Source organism: Dermacentor andersoni, chromosome 1 (assembly GCF_023375885.2).
Source record: "Dermacentor andersoni chromosome 1, qqDerAnde1_hic_scaffold, whole genome shotgun sequence".
In the NCBI taxonomy this organism is placed as follows: domain Eukaryota; kingdom Metazoa; phylum Arthropoda; class Arachnida; order Ixodida; family Ixodidae; genus Dermacentor; species Dermacentor andersoni.
In genome coordinates, this window is record NC_092814.1 from 294,714,969 (window position 1) to 294,731,439 (window position 16,471).

The window sequence follows — 16,471 nt, forward strand, 5'->3', positions numbered from 1 at the left end:
TTGCCGATTTTACCAACTTCGTTATATTGAGGTTTAACTGTACTTTTCAAGTGACCAACTTGTTTCTAGGGCATTTTCTGAGGTGAAATCTTCTGCTGAATGCTACAGCATAACCAGTGCTTTTTTTAATATATTTTGTCATCCGTCTTATAAAAAAAATATGTTTTGAAGGCAAGGGGGATGTAATATTCTAGTGGTGTCATATACTATAGTATCTTTTCTTTTTTCTTTGAAAAGTATGGTATGGAAAAATTGGTTCCACAGTAATATAGGTTTGCCATTTTTAGTACTTTTATATAAGAACACTTCAACCTTTTTTGAGTGATATCTTTTTGAGGAATTATTCTAATATAGTAAAATACTGCTGCACAGACGCCTAGATTGTTGCTCTAAATATGGCCCCCTATGTTCATAAAGATTGAGTGAGGTGGCATGACATTGCCTTTTCCACTACGGAATTTGATGTTTGTACTAACACTGCTAGGAACTGCAGCCTTGGTGATGCTAAGCTGTACTTCAGACTGGTGCCAACCAGGTGTGCAGAAGTGGGACAAAATGTAACCCCATCCTGGGTAGCGGGACGATGCCCGTAGAATTGGGATGTGTTCTGGTTAAGTAGTGTACTGATATGTAATTTATAAAAATCATAATACTCAGGCTCTTTTGCAACCTTGAATAATTTCCATGGTAGCTGTCAGCACTGCATGTGTTCTAGCCGTTTTTTGTCCCACTGAGCATATGCTGTGCTGATAGCTACCATGGATTCACAATTCTAACTCACCTAGATGAACACGTTAATCAGTAATTTACTGCGATAAGCCAGTTAGCTTGAAGTTCTTTTTGCTCACTCCACTTCTTTCACTGTTTCTGCATGAGCTTCGTCTTCATTTGCAGAATGGTCTGGTTTGGTCCCGCATCGATTCTCCCTATGCTTCTCTACACAAACTCTGTCTTCACCCTTTCAGTTGCTCCAACTTGGGGGCTTATTTATCCCAATTAGTATTGTCTCACATCTTTGAAAATTTGCACTTCATGTCTTCCGATTTTCAACCCTCACAGTTCAATATTTCTTCTTTGCACATTACCCATTCGCCCTTGACAACGTAAGAGTTTTTGAAATGAGCGTGACAATGTGTTGCATTACATGATCAACAGTGGTCGGACAAGGGATGTGTCAGGCTGGAGCCAATGTTCCAACAAGGGGACTTGCCTATGTCAGGGCAGCAACTGCTTTCCTTGGCAGCATAATATTGCCGCCGCATTGCGAGAACAAAAAGACAACCGCCACATCCCAACTGCGTTTCAAAGAGCCGCCACACCGCAAGCGTCAAGCAAAGCACCGCAAGGCAACGCTGGGCTGGTGCTAACAAACCGGCGGCTCGTGCGCGAGAATTGGGCTGGCACGCGACAGGAGGCGAAAAAGAGGAGAACGACGTTCGAAGAAACGAAGCTCGAGGGACGTTCTTGTTGAGTGCACAGTCAGTTTTTGTTCACGGGCACAGGTTCGCCCAGAATAAATTAGTTTTCATAGAAACTGCTGTCGTAACTGTTGGTTACAATATGCACTAGAATCTTGCTGATACATTCCTGTTACGTAAGTTTTCCCGGCGCCAACGTTTGCAATCGAGGACACAAAGATGACCCAATAGAGTTATACTCATTTTTTTACCGGTGTATACATTCTCGGAAAACACTATTTTTTGGCACCGACATTCAGTACGTCACCAAACTGCAATCGTATGATACATTTTCCGGCTACTAGATCCCGTGTAAACAAGAAAATGTGCGAGGAGTGCGCAATTGAGAACAATGTATAGCTGCCCACCATGGGAGCTTCACCTCAATACTCACCCGCCCACCTTACGTGAAAACACCAGCGTGCACTCAGTTTTTAATTTCGGTACCAGCAAATCTTCTCCAGGGTCATCGCACACAGCATTCACAGCTATCACTGCCAATCCTATTACGATAAGCATTTTCACCTATCTGTTTCACAGTGTGCGGTGCGGTTGGAAGCGTACCGCACACTTTTAATTGTGGATAACCGAAACGCGCCGCCGTTCCCTGCCACAGACTGCGAACATTTTCCGGCCGCTAGATCCCATGTGAACAAGACGCAAGGCGTGTGTGATCGAGAACAGTATATAGCCACCCGGCTCGCGTAAGAATGACAGCATTCACAGTTTCTTATTCCAGTACCAGCAAATCTACGCTCGAGTCGTGGCACGCCGCATTCACAGCTATTGATGCCAAACCTATTGTGATAAGCATTTTCAGCTATCTGTTCTATAGCGCGTGGTGCGTAGTGCCATTGGTAATGTGCTGCACACTTTTAGTAGGCGATAATTCAAACATGCCGCTGTTCCCTGCTGCAGGCGGTGCTATGTGGGCATCACGTTTCACTTCGGCGGCATCTAGTGTCGCCCATCAGATCTATTTCATTTTGGTTTCCTGTCGCCCTTTTAAAACACCGCGTTATAGGAAAACAACAAAACGCGTCTCGGGCCTCTGGAGCACCACCAGCTTGACGTGTGCCGGCATCTCGGGCTGCAACAATCCGTACAACATTTAGCATTACGTAGATATCAACAGTAGTTGAGTCTGTCAGATTTTTTTAATTGTACGTTTTTGGTTGTATGTTTTCCTGGTTGGTACGTTTTTTCTCAAGTTCTTTTCCAAAACGTATGAACGAGGTTCTACTGTATTCCTCTCTCTCCCCTCTAAAATGACTGAAAGTTGAGTAAATTGGTAGGGATTCTTGATAGGCAAGGACGGGTGTGCAAACATGGACACGAGAAATAACAACACAAATGCTATCAACTGAAAGGTTGCAAAGTAGTGGAAAAGAAGAAATATACAAAAGTTATCTGTGCATGCTCATGGGAAGGCAGCGCCAACCTGCCAATCATGGACTCGTGTGGGCACTTGTGAAATGTAACTATTTAGGCATGGCAACTCTTCCGCCTTTCAGTAACATGTCTCCAATCCACAACCCTCAATGGTGGAGGAGAATAAGTAGGTATGTGGAGTAGGCTGAAGGAAGTAGAAATGTTCAAAAGGGTAGAGTGGAGGGGGATGTGGTGATTGTAAGATGATGATTTGGGGTGGGGAGTTTTGCTGTTCTGTATCCTATATATATACTTTCATGCCTGCCCATCGGTGCAAAGAGTGCAGGGTGCCGGCTGTCGTGCATAGTTCTGATGGTGCTAGCCCAAAATAGAAAAGAAGATTCTATAGTGCAGCGCCCGCTATAGCTGGCCTTTTTCTATGCAGCTTCTATCACTTTATCGTATCTAAGTGGCAGTAATACTTACACTGGCACGAACAGTCTCCCACAAAAAATATGTGCACGAGAAACAAACATTATGCGGACTTCGAGCATGTCCTGTGGGGATGCGCCTTTGCCGGTCCCCCTTTCACCCAAGAGGAAATGATGAAGCTCATTAGGGCCTAGGACCAGACCTCTAAAATCCTGGCAGTTCAGAGGGCTCACGAGAGGGCCGTCAGGTTTCACCTGATGGTCCCCGAGTGGGCCTAGCCAGGTGACGTTGAGTTTGCTCGCGTCTATTGTGGACCAAATAAAGTTGTTTCACTCGCTCGCTCGCTCGCTCACTCACTCACTCGCTCGCTCACTCACTCACTCACTCACTCACTCACTCACTCACTCACTCACTCACTCACTCACTCACTCACTCACTCACTCACTCACTCACTCACTCACTCACTCACTCACTCCACTCACTCACTCACGCACTCGACCAGCTGGCTCAACCACCTGCCTCATCAGAGTCACCTTTATCCCCTCTGTCGGATCCCCACGCTCTGCACAAAGCACTGAAATCTAGCCTCCGACAGGACACATGCACCTTGATTCTCCCGTGTGTCTGTTTTCTTCCCTGTATCTTTAGCCGGGCTCATGAAGTATCTCTTCGGAGGCTTTGGGCTGGAGTGGCCATTGCACCATTGGTCACATCTGATTGTAGATGGACAAAAAATAACCAAGGAACGTGTCCCAAGTGCTAGGTTCCTCTGACAATGCTAAATGCTCAACACCTGCTTTAGATGTATCCTGAAACAAGGATGATCCGACTCCAGAATTTAAGAGGCTGGACTGAAGCCACACCTACCTGGAAACTATCATCGTTTGGTGATGTACAAGTTTGCAATGATACTGCTGCAGTTCTTGCACAATGCAGACTTGAAAGCTTTTAATTTTTTAAAGTTCTTTATGCCTTGCAGCAAATCCTTCTGAATAAGTAAATAATAAATGAGTACTATTTAGTATGTTGCTCTCTGGTTACCTTGCGACTGAGCTGTGCAGCTTCATTAGGCAAGATGGCTGTTATAATGTATTTATGACTTGCCATTCCAGGTGAATATGCAGCTGTTTAGCAAAGAGGAGCGCCAGCAGCTGCAGCAGGTGATAGCTGTGATGTCCTCATTTAGCATCACCTACCAGCAGACCAGAAATGTTGATGGAGTCTACCAGTACAGTCTTGAACCGTTAGTATCCCGAGGCGTTTCTCCTTTCTTTCTTTATTTTTTGGGGCTGTGGAGGGGGGGGAATTGAAATGTTTAGTATGAGTGCAAGAATACATTGTGTTGAGCAGCCTCCTCTTGCTCCAGAGAGTGCCAGTGAGTCTGTACATCTGCTTTTATCTTCCTTCTGTAGGTATTTTAAGTAAGACCATACACTGGTGTATTGAACAAAAGAATAAAGTAAACAATATTGCAGTTTAGAATAAAAACAGGAACAGCGCAACACAGGGTGAGCGAGTAAACAGGACAGAGCGCTGACTAGCAACCAAATGCTTTATTTGCAGAAGCAGCATATAAATACATCATGAAGGTGACATAAAGAATAGAAAAAGAAGGATAAGAAGGATAAGTGTCAGCCACGAAGATAATCAATTTCTTTTGTTGAGAGTGTGAGAGACGCAGAGCTGACACACGCATCGCCGCTTTTGAATATGCAAAATGCTTTGCTGTTGCTGAAGTAAAGATGCAGCGCAACAGTGGTAAGAAAGAGAAAAGAGACAAACTGGCCCCAGTCCGTGTCTCTCCCTTTTTGTCCTTGTCTCGTTGTGTAACATCTTTCCTTCAGAATGATGAGCCAAGTAGTATAGCAGTAAGTTTAATTGAGATTGCTGTTGTTTTCTGTTTGAATTAGAGGTGGGCAAATAACAACTTTCTCGAATACAAATCGAATACAAATAGTAAGTATTGAATATTGAAGCGAATATTGAATGGCCAAATGCAGACACATATATTTACAGCAGGAATACTTATTTTGGTATAATAGGTACCATGCCTCTCAAAACTTTAGAGCCTGGTTTGCAAACAATCTTTCCAAAAAATATAGGCTGCTGTATAACCAACTTTTAAAAGACACTGAATAAATGGTTGCCGTAAAAAGGCCAGAAGTTCTGGAAAAGGAAAAAAGAAAGCGGCTGGAGGAGTTGTGTTCCGCAGACACATGTAAAAGGGCCCTTTGCAAGGAAAATATCACAGGTTGTAGCGTGAAAGCTGAAACTGCTACATAACATGAGTGCCAACACCACCAAAAAATGCACGAAAATGAAAATTTTAGCACAGATGGTTGAGCGACCACCCCGGGAAAATGGTGAACTAGGTTGAATCCTCAGACCAGGATAAATTTATCCGTGTCTGTGAAGCTTTCTTTCTGAGAGACCTACATGGGTTTCATTTGTAGCTTCATGCTACAGTTGGGCGGCTGAAAATTTTCGCGTTCATGAACTTTCCTTCACCTTATGGCCTTCTGCACTATTGATTTGCCCTGAATGATGAACTGCAAGCAAAAATAGCAGGTTGTCATCTAGGCTGCTGCCACAAAACTGAAAGCAAAGCTTGCATTACCCATTTTGTTTCTGCATTGCTGCGAAAACTTTTGCCGTTGCCTCATTTATAATAATTTGTGATAGCTTTTTGAGCAGACAGAGAACAGTGACGAGTCATTAACAATCGGCTGTTGCGAAATATTTGGTCAGTTTTGAATATTCTAAAATACTGAATAGTTCTTTTTCGAATATGAATAAGAATAGTTAATGTGTACTATTCAATTCGTATTCGAAACTTGGAATATTCATCTACCCCTATTTTTAATGTTTAGGACTTTTTTAGCCAAGCAGAATGCGCATACGAGAGCAGATCCAAAAGTTCCCGGACTTCATCTATTAAAAACGAAGCACAGCCAATAAATTTATTGACTTCCTTCCAAGTACTCCCCTCCAGTGTCAATGCACTTGTCTCAGCAGGATTTCAATAATTAAAAGCACTCCTCGTGGCCATATTGTGTAATGTCCTTCACTGCATCCCTCGTTGCCCAATGGATCTCAGCTACCATTTCCAATTTCTTTCCCTTTAGCTTGGTCTTCAGTTTGGGAAAGAAAAAAATAATTACAGGGAGCAAAGTCTGGTGAGGAAGAAGTGTGTGGAACCACGGCCTTCTTTGTAAATGCAAAAGATTTTGAAGAATGAGTGAGGGGACTGGTGCACTGTCATGATGCAGCATCCCAAAACCTTTGCTCCACATATGAAGACATATTTGCTGAACTTTGTTGCTAAAATGCCTCAGGACATAAGGTGGCCACTCTCTGGTGCACGATTTGAGAGGTGCGTTCGCAAGCAACCACATGTAATTCAACCAGTTGACCATCTGCGTCCGTGACAGATTTCATTTGCGTATATACAGTGGACTCTCTTTAAATGGAACCTCAAAGGACCATGCAAATTGTTTCTGTCTATCAGGAGTTCCATTTACTGAGAGACAAAGCTGAATACAATTCCATGAGTACAAAACCGCCCAACCATGTGGATGGTCTACTTAAGCGATTTCCGTTTATCGAGATTCCACTGCATCTATATTGTCTCGGCATAGGCGGAAAGTTTTCATTTTTCCGGGGAGGAGGGAGGGACCAGCTTCCCTAACCCTACCTGTGTGTGTGTGTGTGTGTGTGTGTGTGTGTGTGCGTGTGCGCGTGTGTGCGTGTGTGTGTGTGTGTGTGTGTGTGTGTGTGTGTGTGTGTGTGTGTGTGTGTGTGTGTGTGTGTGTGTGTGTATTACCTTTGATAAGATAACAGTTACACTTGAAGAAACTTCCTGTGACGTCGAAAAAAATGTTCAGTTGAAGTAATTGTCTTGTATTTCGCTATTGCTAATACTGCTTTGCCTTTGAGTATAAACGCTGCTGCGTATGACTGCTATTTATTATGATTTCGAGTGAATTCGGTTTGGTCCCATTTCAATTACTGAGTGAATTATATATATACCGTATTTACTTGCATAATGAACGCACTCGTGTAATGAATGTAGCCCCCACTTTTCCAATCAGGAAGTGTGTTCTTTTCTTTTCCTCACATAATGATCAGACCCTGAACTCACTGCCGTGAAGTAGGAGACACGCGATGCCATTTGGCGTCTGATATGGCGTCTGGCGAGTACGATCGTGTCAGACGCCGTATCGGACGCCAAATCGTACCATGCGTCTCTTACTTTTATTGCAACAGCAATTACACGAACGCTCCAGGTGCATTTTTGCCGCCGTCGTCATCGCGCGCTGCATGCTGTATGTGTGAGTGAAAGCGCGCGAGGGAAGCCGACAATCGCTACTCAATCTCGTGTGCGCAAAGGAGGAAAGCGGGGAGGAAGCGTGCCGTCTTTGTCACTCAAAAAGACCGGGGGGAGAGGGCTATGCCCTCTCCCCCCTCTGGCTATACCCTTTCCCCCCACCCCGTAAAACTTTAGAGGGGGCTTGAGCCCTGGACCTCCCCCCCCCCCCCCCTACCCTCCTGTATTCAGTGCCTATGTGCCTCGGTATTCCTCCACAGTGGCAGTGAAATTTTGTTATATTGAAATATTGTGTAACAACACTTTGTTATATTAAGGTTCCAAATAAATGGTGTTCCAATAATAAGGAGTTATAAAATGTTAAAGGGGTCCTGAACCACCCCTCGGGCTTTGTGAAAAAACACAGTCCACGGATAGCATACGCTGCTGTGAACATCTCAGCCAAGTTTTGCAGTAGTGCACGACGTGTGGAGCTGACAATGGAGTAGCATAAAGGCACGTTTTTCTCAAACAATCTCTTTTTAACAGAAGCCTTCTCCTCATTCTTTTCGCGCTGCCATATTTCGTCATATATGCCTAGAGGCGCTACTGTAGTAGTGCCTATAGAGGCGCTACTGATGACCACCTAGCGGGCGGTTCCAACAGTATACACGAGAGCAGTAGCAGACGACAACCCTTTGCAGCAAGGATGGCTAAAGTTCGCGGCTGCGATTTCTCCTTTGTTCAGTTGCCAGACTGCTTCTTCTGCCGTGACAGCTGTAGGGAAGACGCTGACCTCTGTGGGAGCGGGTATGAACACGATGTTACCTGCGTTTGGGACAACATGGTCCACATACGTGCCAGGTGCGTCCCGCTGACAAATGCCATGAGCCCCATTTACATGAAATGGAGCTCATGTTAACTAGCCGATAAATTTTGTTGAGTAATATGATGTCTCGATCGTATTTAAAAAAAAAATTCTGCCCTTGCCATAATGCTGCTTCTGTACCTCAATAATAAGCACCCGTCGTTAGTGCAGACTTATATCAAACAAATTCGCACAGTGTGATGTCTGCATATGCCGTTGTGATTTTTCTGCTGATGAATACATGTGACATCGCCAAATAAGTGCAGTCAAAATCGCCTCAAGAAGAGTAATTGTGAATTTATTGATGGAAACGCGTACACTAGTCAGCGAAGTCACCAAACGCACTGGTTAATAAAAGCGTGTGTTAGCGCTGTACCGCCAATGCAATTCTGCTGCATACGCCGATGCAGTGCCGCTCCGGCTGCAGTTTTTGCAATTTTAAGTTCCCCAAGGAAGCTGCTTGGAAACGTACAAAGCTAAAGTCTGACTAACTTTTCAGCAATTTTGTTTTAATGTTACTAGAGAGAGGTGCCACATGATATATTTAAAGGCAGAGCAGAGCCGGTCAAAGTAGATGAGCGCTGGTGGCAAGGCCGGGTTTAGTCCTCTGCGGCGTAAGAATAATAAGAAAGAATTCAGTTGAGTACCAAGTTCACATGCAAGAAGGGACTACATTTTGAAACAAACAAATCACTCGGCGTGTTAAGTTTCCTCAGACAGCATTGAGGTGTGATGACTTCCCAAACGTGACGCGAACTTATCAGCAACAAATGGAACAAAAATACCATATGCAGCAACTATTAGCAATTCTCGCCTTAAACTACCTATTCTAAACACATTTCCCAAAAAGATGCCCTCGGGATGCCCTCGGGCAAAAAGAATAAAGCTGTTAAAGAAGCACTTGCTTGGCATCATTCTGATAAGACACAGTGTGATTTATACCCTTTACAAACGGGATAGGGTGAAGACCTCCAGCTCAAAAGAATCAACAAGAGTTATGCATGAAGCAACTAGCAACAGTTAAACATGTGCGAAGCCACGCATAAAATAGATGTAAAAACATGAAGTGTGCAACATCTGGTGCGAGGATTTACCGGGCCACATAAAACCAACAATTTCAGTTCTTGCAAACGTCAGTAGCTTTAACATACAACACAATGCACTCGTGCAGTCATGCTGCCTAGCTAGCGCAACGCGGTAAAGAAGCGGAAAACAATATAAGTGGTAAACGGCATTCAGAACTTTAGCAAAATGCCTTTAAACCGCATGCGGCACTGCAGACTAACTCTGTCGATTACGTGTATAACTATGATAGAGTGGAAAAAAACACCGTCGCGACAAAGGAAAGGATGAGAACAAAAATTTCCCATCGAAGCGGCGATCCATTGCTACCGTTGCTCCCGCTGATAAGGCTTTGCGGGCAATGATTAGAACTGCAAGCGCTGGCACGTTTTTGCCAGTATTTGAGCACCCTACCGTGCAATAATTCTTCTTCGGCATTCCTTGAAGCTTTGGCCACCCCACACATGCGAAGGGTGTTGCCTATTTTGCTCTGAAAACGTGAACAAGACAGAGAACCATTAACGACACAATAAACTACGGTGCGCAGCTGGTTCCTCTCCCATGTGTTCTGCGCCAGGCCGCCACCAGTGGCGTGTCCATTGGCACGCACTACGCATATAGCAGATTCCCATACATGGCTGCTATTGGCCAATAGATGACATCAGCCAAGAAGGGTGTTTCGATCAATGCACTTTTTACTACCGTTACTGTGTATATTTATTGATGCAGTTTAATAAACAGGATGAAGTAAGCAAAAATTTGCATTTCAAATTTCAATAGGAATTAGTATTTACTTCCGGAAGTACAACTATTGTACTATCACCAGCTATCATCTGCTGACACTTGGCTGCACCCACTCGTGTAGGAATGAAACTTTGGCCACACTACTTGTCAGTGTCGTATCTTTCGGGTCTCATTAAATTCAATAGTTTTGAACACTCAACTAGCCTCGAACCATGCAAAACTTAAGGCCAGACGAGACATACATTTGCGCTCACTTGTGGCTGCTCCTGGTTAGACGCCTTAGCAGACTTCACTTTGTAGTGAACTATTGCGCAAAATGCGAAATTTGAATGTGGCCTCTCTCCGTTGTTCAGTCTGGTACAGAACAAAGCTGATTCGCACCACACAGCACTGCCAGACTGGAGCAGGTAAGTGTGAGCATGCATTCCAGTCCTGTCGGGCACATATCGTATTTACTTGCATAATGATCGCACTCGCGTAATGATCGCACCCCTGAATTTTGTCGTCATAATTTGATTTTTTTTATTTCTTGTGTAATGATCTCACCCCTGAATTTTGTCGTCATAATTTGATTTTTTTTTATTTCTTGTGTAATGATCTCACCCTGAACTTGCCGCAACAATATGTCGTGTGCCAAGTCTAGCTAATGAGGATCGTGCTTACCATCTGTCGAATGCTACACGAACGACTCTTCAAGACATACCAAGCGGTCTGCATGCACCAAACATTCTTAAGCAGATGCCCCATTTCATTTATCACTTTCCGCACTTCCATGAAAAAAAAAAGCTACAACCAAACTTGCCTTCGCTTTATTATGTGTAGGCTTTATAATGGTTGTGGTCAACAACAACAACAAAAAAAGGCGCCTTTCGATTCTTCTTGTCTGCACTCATGGGCATGCAACAAGTCGCGAGCAGCAACGATAGTAGCCACGTTTACACTGATACGTTATAACTGTACCCTATTCATATGCTGGCGCTTGTAACACAGCTAAGATATTCGTACACCCTTAGCGGAATAGGCCATGTTAGGATAGTAGTGAAGACAAATGCTGCAGTTTCTGCAGCATGCCCGCCATGTGTTTCTATGTCACTGGCAGCTAAGCGCGCCCATCTCTGTTTCTGTCCCCTCAAAGTGGACATGGCTACGTTATTGCTGCAAACTTGCTGATATTAATGATATTATTCATTACTGATATGGAAGAAACTGTTTGTATGCACGTAATGTACACGCGAGAATAAAAAAATCTCGTTCGGTGCATTCGGCTTGCTCCACTGGCTACCATTCTTGTTTTGGTGTCCCGCACTGTTACAGCGGCCAGTTGCAGCAGCAGCCACCTGTTTGTTGACCTGTTGTCATCCCGCAGCAAATTTGGGATGAAATAAATTTTTTTTTCGCAGGAAATTTAACCCGTGTAACGATCGCACCCCTGAATTTGCATCAATTTTTTTCACAAAAAAGTGCGGTCATTATGCGAGTAAATATGGTAGTTCAGCACTACAGTTGCACGTAGCTGCATATGCAGCTACGTAGATACCACAGCCGATGTGGGGTTTCCTGACAAATGCGCTTGCTGAGCTACTGTGGCTCGCTGAGGACAACAGTGGGCTCCGTATGGTATCTGTTGGTAGCGCGACTCAAGGCCCAAGCACCAACATAATTACGCGAGCGAATATGAAGGTGAAGTTTGTTTGACCCTTGAAAATTGTGTGATAGTCTAGAGATAAGTGCAAGAGGAAATGTGCTACTCATGTCACTCAGTGCGAGAATAGCAGTGCGTAGCTATCTAGTATACTGTAGCACAGCAAAGGGATGAGACACCTGGAAATCAACTGTAAGCTGAAAGATAGCCTCTGAGCTTGGCATGTCTATGTGAACATCCAAAATAATATGTGAACTGCGGGCCATGGGGACTTTCCGTAGGCAGAGCATTGTGGGCACCACTCTGCTGTGCCGTAGCCTTCGCGGTACAAAGCACTGAAGAAAGGCTGGGAGCAACATAAAGGGCATCACAGGTGATCACAGGAGCAGAGCCAATGACTCTGTTTCTGCTATACGCTTTGAAGTACTTTTTGTGGCAAAGTACTTCTGAAATAGTCTGTTTTAAAGTCAAATGCATTTCTTGACTTCAATAAAAAGGGAATCAGGACTCCTTTAAATGCTTTATTATATTGAAAATTTCGTTATGCTGAAGTTCATTATATTGAAGTATAACTATACTGGTAACTGTACAATGCAGTGCACACTACAGTGGATGAATGCCCTATCAATATTTATAGCCATAATTTCCAATGTTTGGATTGAATTAATGAGTACCTGCGCACTTCACATAAATGCACGACACAGAATATTATATTTGTTTAAGCTTCATTCACCGACACATACTCTGTAAAGCAATGTAAAACATTTAGTTCACCATCATGTTAGGTGCAGAATTCATCAAAAGAAATGCATTAAGACTGTCATCACATGGCAAAGAGAACCATGGGAAATCCTAGGCGGTTGTCTTCATTTTGGCAGACTTGAGTTTTCAGTCCTATTGAACATTTAAAATGTTGTTAGCAGGCCAATGAAAGTCTAACACTGAACTGTGCTGATGCAGCATTACCCATGTTAATCTGCCCATTATCACACGGAGTATTGGCATCGGAATGGTCTTTAAGATCTGTCCTTTGTGCTGCCCAGTCATGGAGACCACATTATTACGATATCATTGAGCGATGCTCAAGAGACGAGCCGCCACAACAACAACGAAGAAGTTGGTCAGTGCCCTTGGCACGAGCGAGTGTCAGCCTGGCTGCCTGGCTCTAGTGTAAATAGCGTAGTGTAAATAGTGTAAATAGCAACACTGCTGCTACGTCGACATGTGAGGGTCGACCGCGTCAGACCACCACCTGTGACGACGTCACCCGTATTGTTCGCCGCGAACTCGAGGCCACCTGTTCGCCAGCCTTCTCCACGACGCCTCCCGATCCGCCAGCAACCACCATTGCGATGATTCAGGCCGTCGTCAGACAGGAATTTGAAAACATGGGTCTGAACACCGTGTGTTCCACGTCTCGATCCAGCGTTCCCCAGTTATCTAGCGGCCCTCCTCGTCCCCGGCAGTCCTTTTCTGCCACATCTCGCCGCAACCTGTCCGAATGGTGTACCCCTGATGACAGGCCGATCTGCTTCCACTGCTGTTGCATCGGCCACATCGCCCGTCACTGCCGCAACCGATGGCCAACACCTTCTCGGGCTTACGCCGCCACTTATTCCCGCACCTTTGGACCTTCTGTACCCTATGCCACCCGCCATGAACCCACTACCGCTGATGCCCCTGCTCCGAACCTTCGCTACAGCCGCTCGCCTTCACCTCGACGCCACCAGTCTTGTTCGCCCCAACCCCGCTGCTTTTCTTCGCCGCCTGTCGTCTCCCGGGCCCAGCCGGAAAACTAGGCACTGCAGCTTCTGGAGGTGAAGCTGCGCTGTCGACCCTGCCCTCAAATCCTCTGCTCACGTTACCTACTAACCGAAACCTTCTTGACGTTGACGTTGACGGCTATCCTGTCACGGCACTCATCGATACAGGAGCACATCTTTCTATTATGAGTGCTGCCTTCCAACGACGACTGAACAAGCTCCTCACCCCAGCATCGGCATGCGTCGTCCGCGTTGCGGATAGCGGTACTGTGCCTATCATCGGCATGTGTACGGCACCTGTCAGCATCGCCGGCCGCCACACTCCTGTCCTCTTCACCGTAATTGCTCATTGCCCCCACGACCTTATTCTCAGCCTTGATTTTCTCTCCGCCCATTCTGCTCTTATTGACTGCTTTTCCAGTACCCTTCGCCTTGAGTTGCCGATGCTCGCTGAACCTTCTGACGCACCCCACTGCCGCTTACGCACCACCGGCTTTCTTCGCCTGCCGCCAAAGTCCATAGCCTACATTGAACTGTTGTCTTTCCCACCAGTTCCTGATGGCGAGTACCTCGTCACTCCTCTGCCCGACATCCCAATACAGTATGACGTCACCGTGCCTCACAGTATACTTACTATTACTGCGAACCACACTCGCATGCCTGTCTGTAACTTTGGATTGGCGAAGCAGATTCTACCGCAAGGTATTTGCCTTGCCACCATTGATGGTCTCGGCGACCAATACGTGGCAGCGTTATCGACCGATAGTTCTCGCGAGCTTAGCATGCCCCTCGCGCCAGCCTCGGGCGTCGATCCCAAGATACAGAAAATGGTTGCGACGGACCTGTCCTGTACGCAGGCTGAAGACCTTTGCGAAGTATTATCATCCTACCGCGATATTCTCGACTTCGACGATCGCCCCTTCAGGCCAGACGCTCACGGTCAAGCATCGCATTCTTACTGGCGATGCTGCGCCTATTCACCGACGACCGTATTGAGTTGCTGTGTCAGAACGCCGAGTAATTCAAGATGAAGTGAACAAAATGCTCGATAAAAACATCATTGAGCCTTCATCGAGTCCCTGGGCATCACCTGTGATGTTGGTTAAGAAGAAGGACGGCACGTGGCGCTTCTGTGTAGACTACCGTCATCTGAACAGCATTACAAAAAAGGACGTCTGTCTGCTCCCACGTATAGACGACGCCCTTGACTGCCTGCAGGGTTCCAGCTATTTCTTGTCTATTGATCTTCGTTCGGGATATTGGCAGATTGCTGTTGATGATATGGACAGAGAAAAAACCGCGTTCATCACACCTGATGGCCTATACCAATTTGAAGTAATGCCGTTTGGATTATGCAACGCCCCTGCCACCTTTGAGCGTATGATGGACTCCTTGCTCCAAGGTTTCAAATGGTCCACATGCCTCTGCTACCTCGACGAACGTCATCGTCTTCTCGCCAACGTTCGACACTCACCTTCAGCATCTCACAACTATACTTGATGTATTTCGAAAGGCGAAGCTGCAACTTAACTCGTCCAAATGTCGTTTCGGCCACCGACAAATTACCCTTCTGGGCCATCTCGTTGACGCTTCCGGAGTACAGCCTGATCCCGACAAAAATCGCGCTGTCCGAGAGTTTCCAGTTCCGAAGACAGCTGCAGACGTTCGAAGTTTTGTACGGCTGTGCTCGTACTTTCGTCGTTTTGTTCCAGATTTTGTGACAATTGCTAGGCCCCTAACTAATCTTTTGAAGAAAGGCGTACAATTCTCGTGGGGTACTGCAGAAGCCACTGCCTTCTCTCGTCTCGTCACTCTTCTAACCTCACCACCCCTTCTCGCCCACTTCGACCCTGATGCCCCTACAGAATTACGTACAGATGTCAGCGGTCAAGGCGTAGGTGCCGTCTTAGCCCAGCGTCAGCGTGGCAAGGATCGCGTTATTGCTTATGCGAGCCGCCTCCTAGCACCATCGGAGCGCAACTATTCCATTACGGAACGCGAATGCCTTGCTGTTGTCTGGGCGGTTGCGAAGTTCCGCCCTTACCTTTATGGTCGCTCTTTTTCCGTAGTCACTGACCATCATGCTCTCTGCTGGCTCTCATGGCTAAAAGATCCTACAGGCCGGCTTGGTCGATGGGCTTTGAGGCTACAGGAATTTTCATATTCCGTGGTGTACAAGTCTGGCCGCCTGCACCAAGACGCTGACAGTTTGTCGCGTTACCCTGTTGACGACTCTGACTCCTCCAATATTGCCAGTGCTTCTTGCATATTCTCTGTATCCCAGCTGCTTCATTTCACCGGCGAGCAACGCCGTGATGCCTACATCAGAGCACTCATCGACCGTTTTGAACACTCTCCGGCCGATGCTGCTCTACGCCTCTTCGTCCTCCGCGACGGTACTCCGTACCGTCGTAACCTTCGCCCGGACGGCTCTGAGTTCCTGCTTGTAGTACCTAAACACCTCCGCTCCACCGTTCTAGAAGAGCTTCACGACGCACCAACGGCAGGACACCTCGGTGTATCTCGAACCTATGACCGTGTACGTCACCATTTTTTCTGGCCGGGCCTTGCCCATTCCGTACGACATTACGTCGCCGCTTGTGAACTTTGCCAACGACGCAAGAAGCCTTCCCAGCTCCCCGCTGGTTACCTGCAGCCGCTCAACATCCCTGCCAAGCCCTTCTATCGTGTCGGCTTGGACCTTCTCGGCCCATTTCCGGAATCTACATCAGGAAACAAGTGGGTTGCAGCCACGGCGCGACCCGCTACGCCGTAACCCATGCTCTTCCGACCAGTTGTGCAACTGATGTTGCGGACTTCCTCCTA

The 16,471-nt window shown here is 46.1% G+C and overlaps 1 protein-coding gene across 1 annotated transcript in view; it reads left to right on the forward strand.

Annotated features, from left to right (window-relative positions):
• cutlet (chromosome transmission fidelity protein 18 homolog) overlaps positions 1-16,471 on the forward strand; it is a 117,650-nt gene that overhangs the window by 79,882 nt on the left and 21,297 nt on the right. The window contains exon 18 of the mRNA XM_050196797.3: positions 4,373-4,503. Coding sequence (XP_050052754.1) covers positions 4,373-4,503 — 131 coding nt within the window. The remainder of the gene's footprint in view (positions 1-4,372; positions 4,504-16,471) is intronic.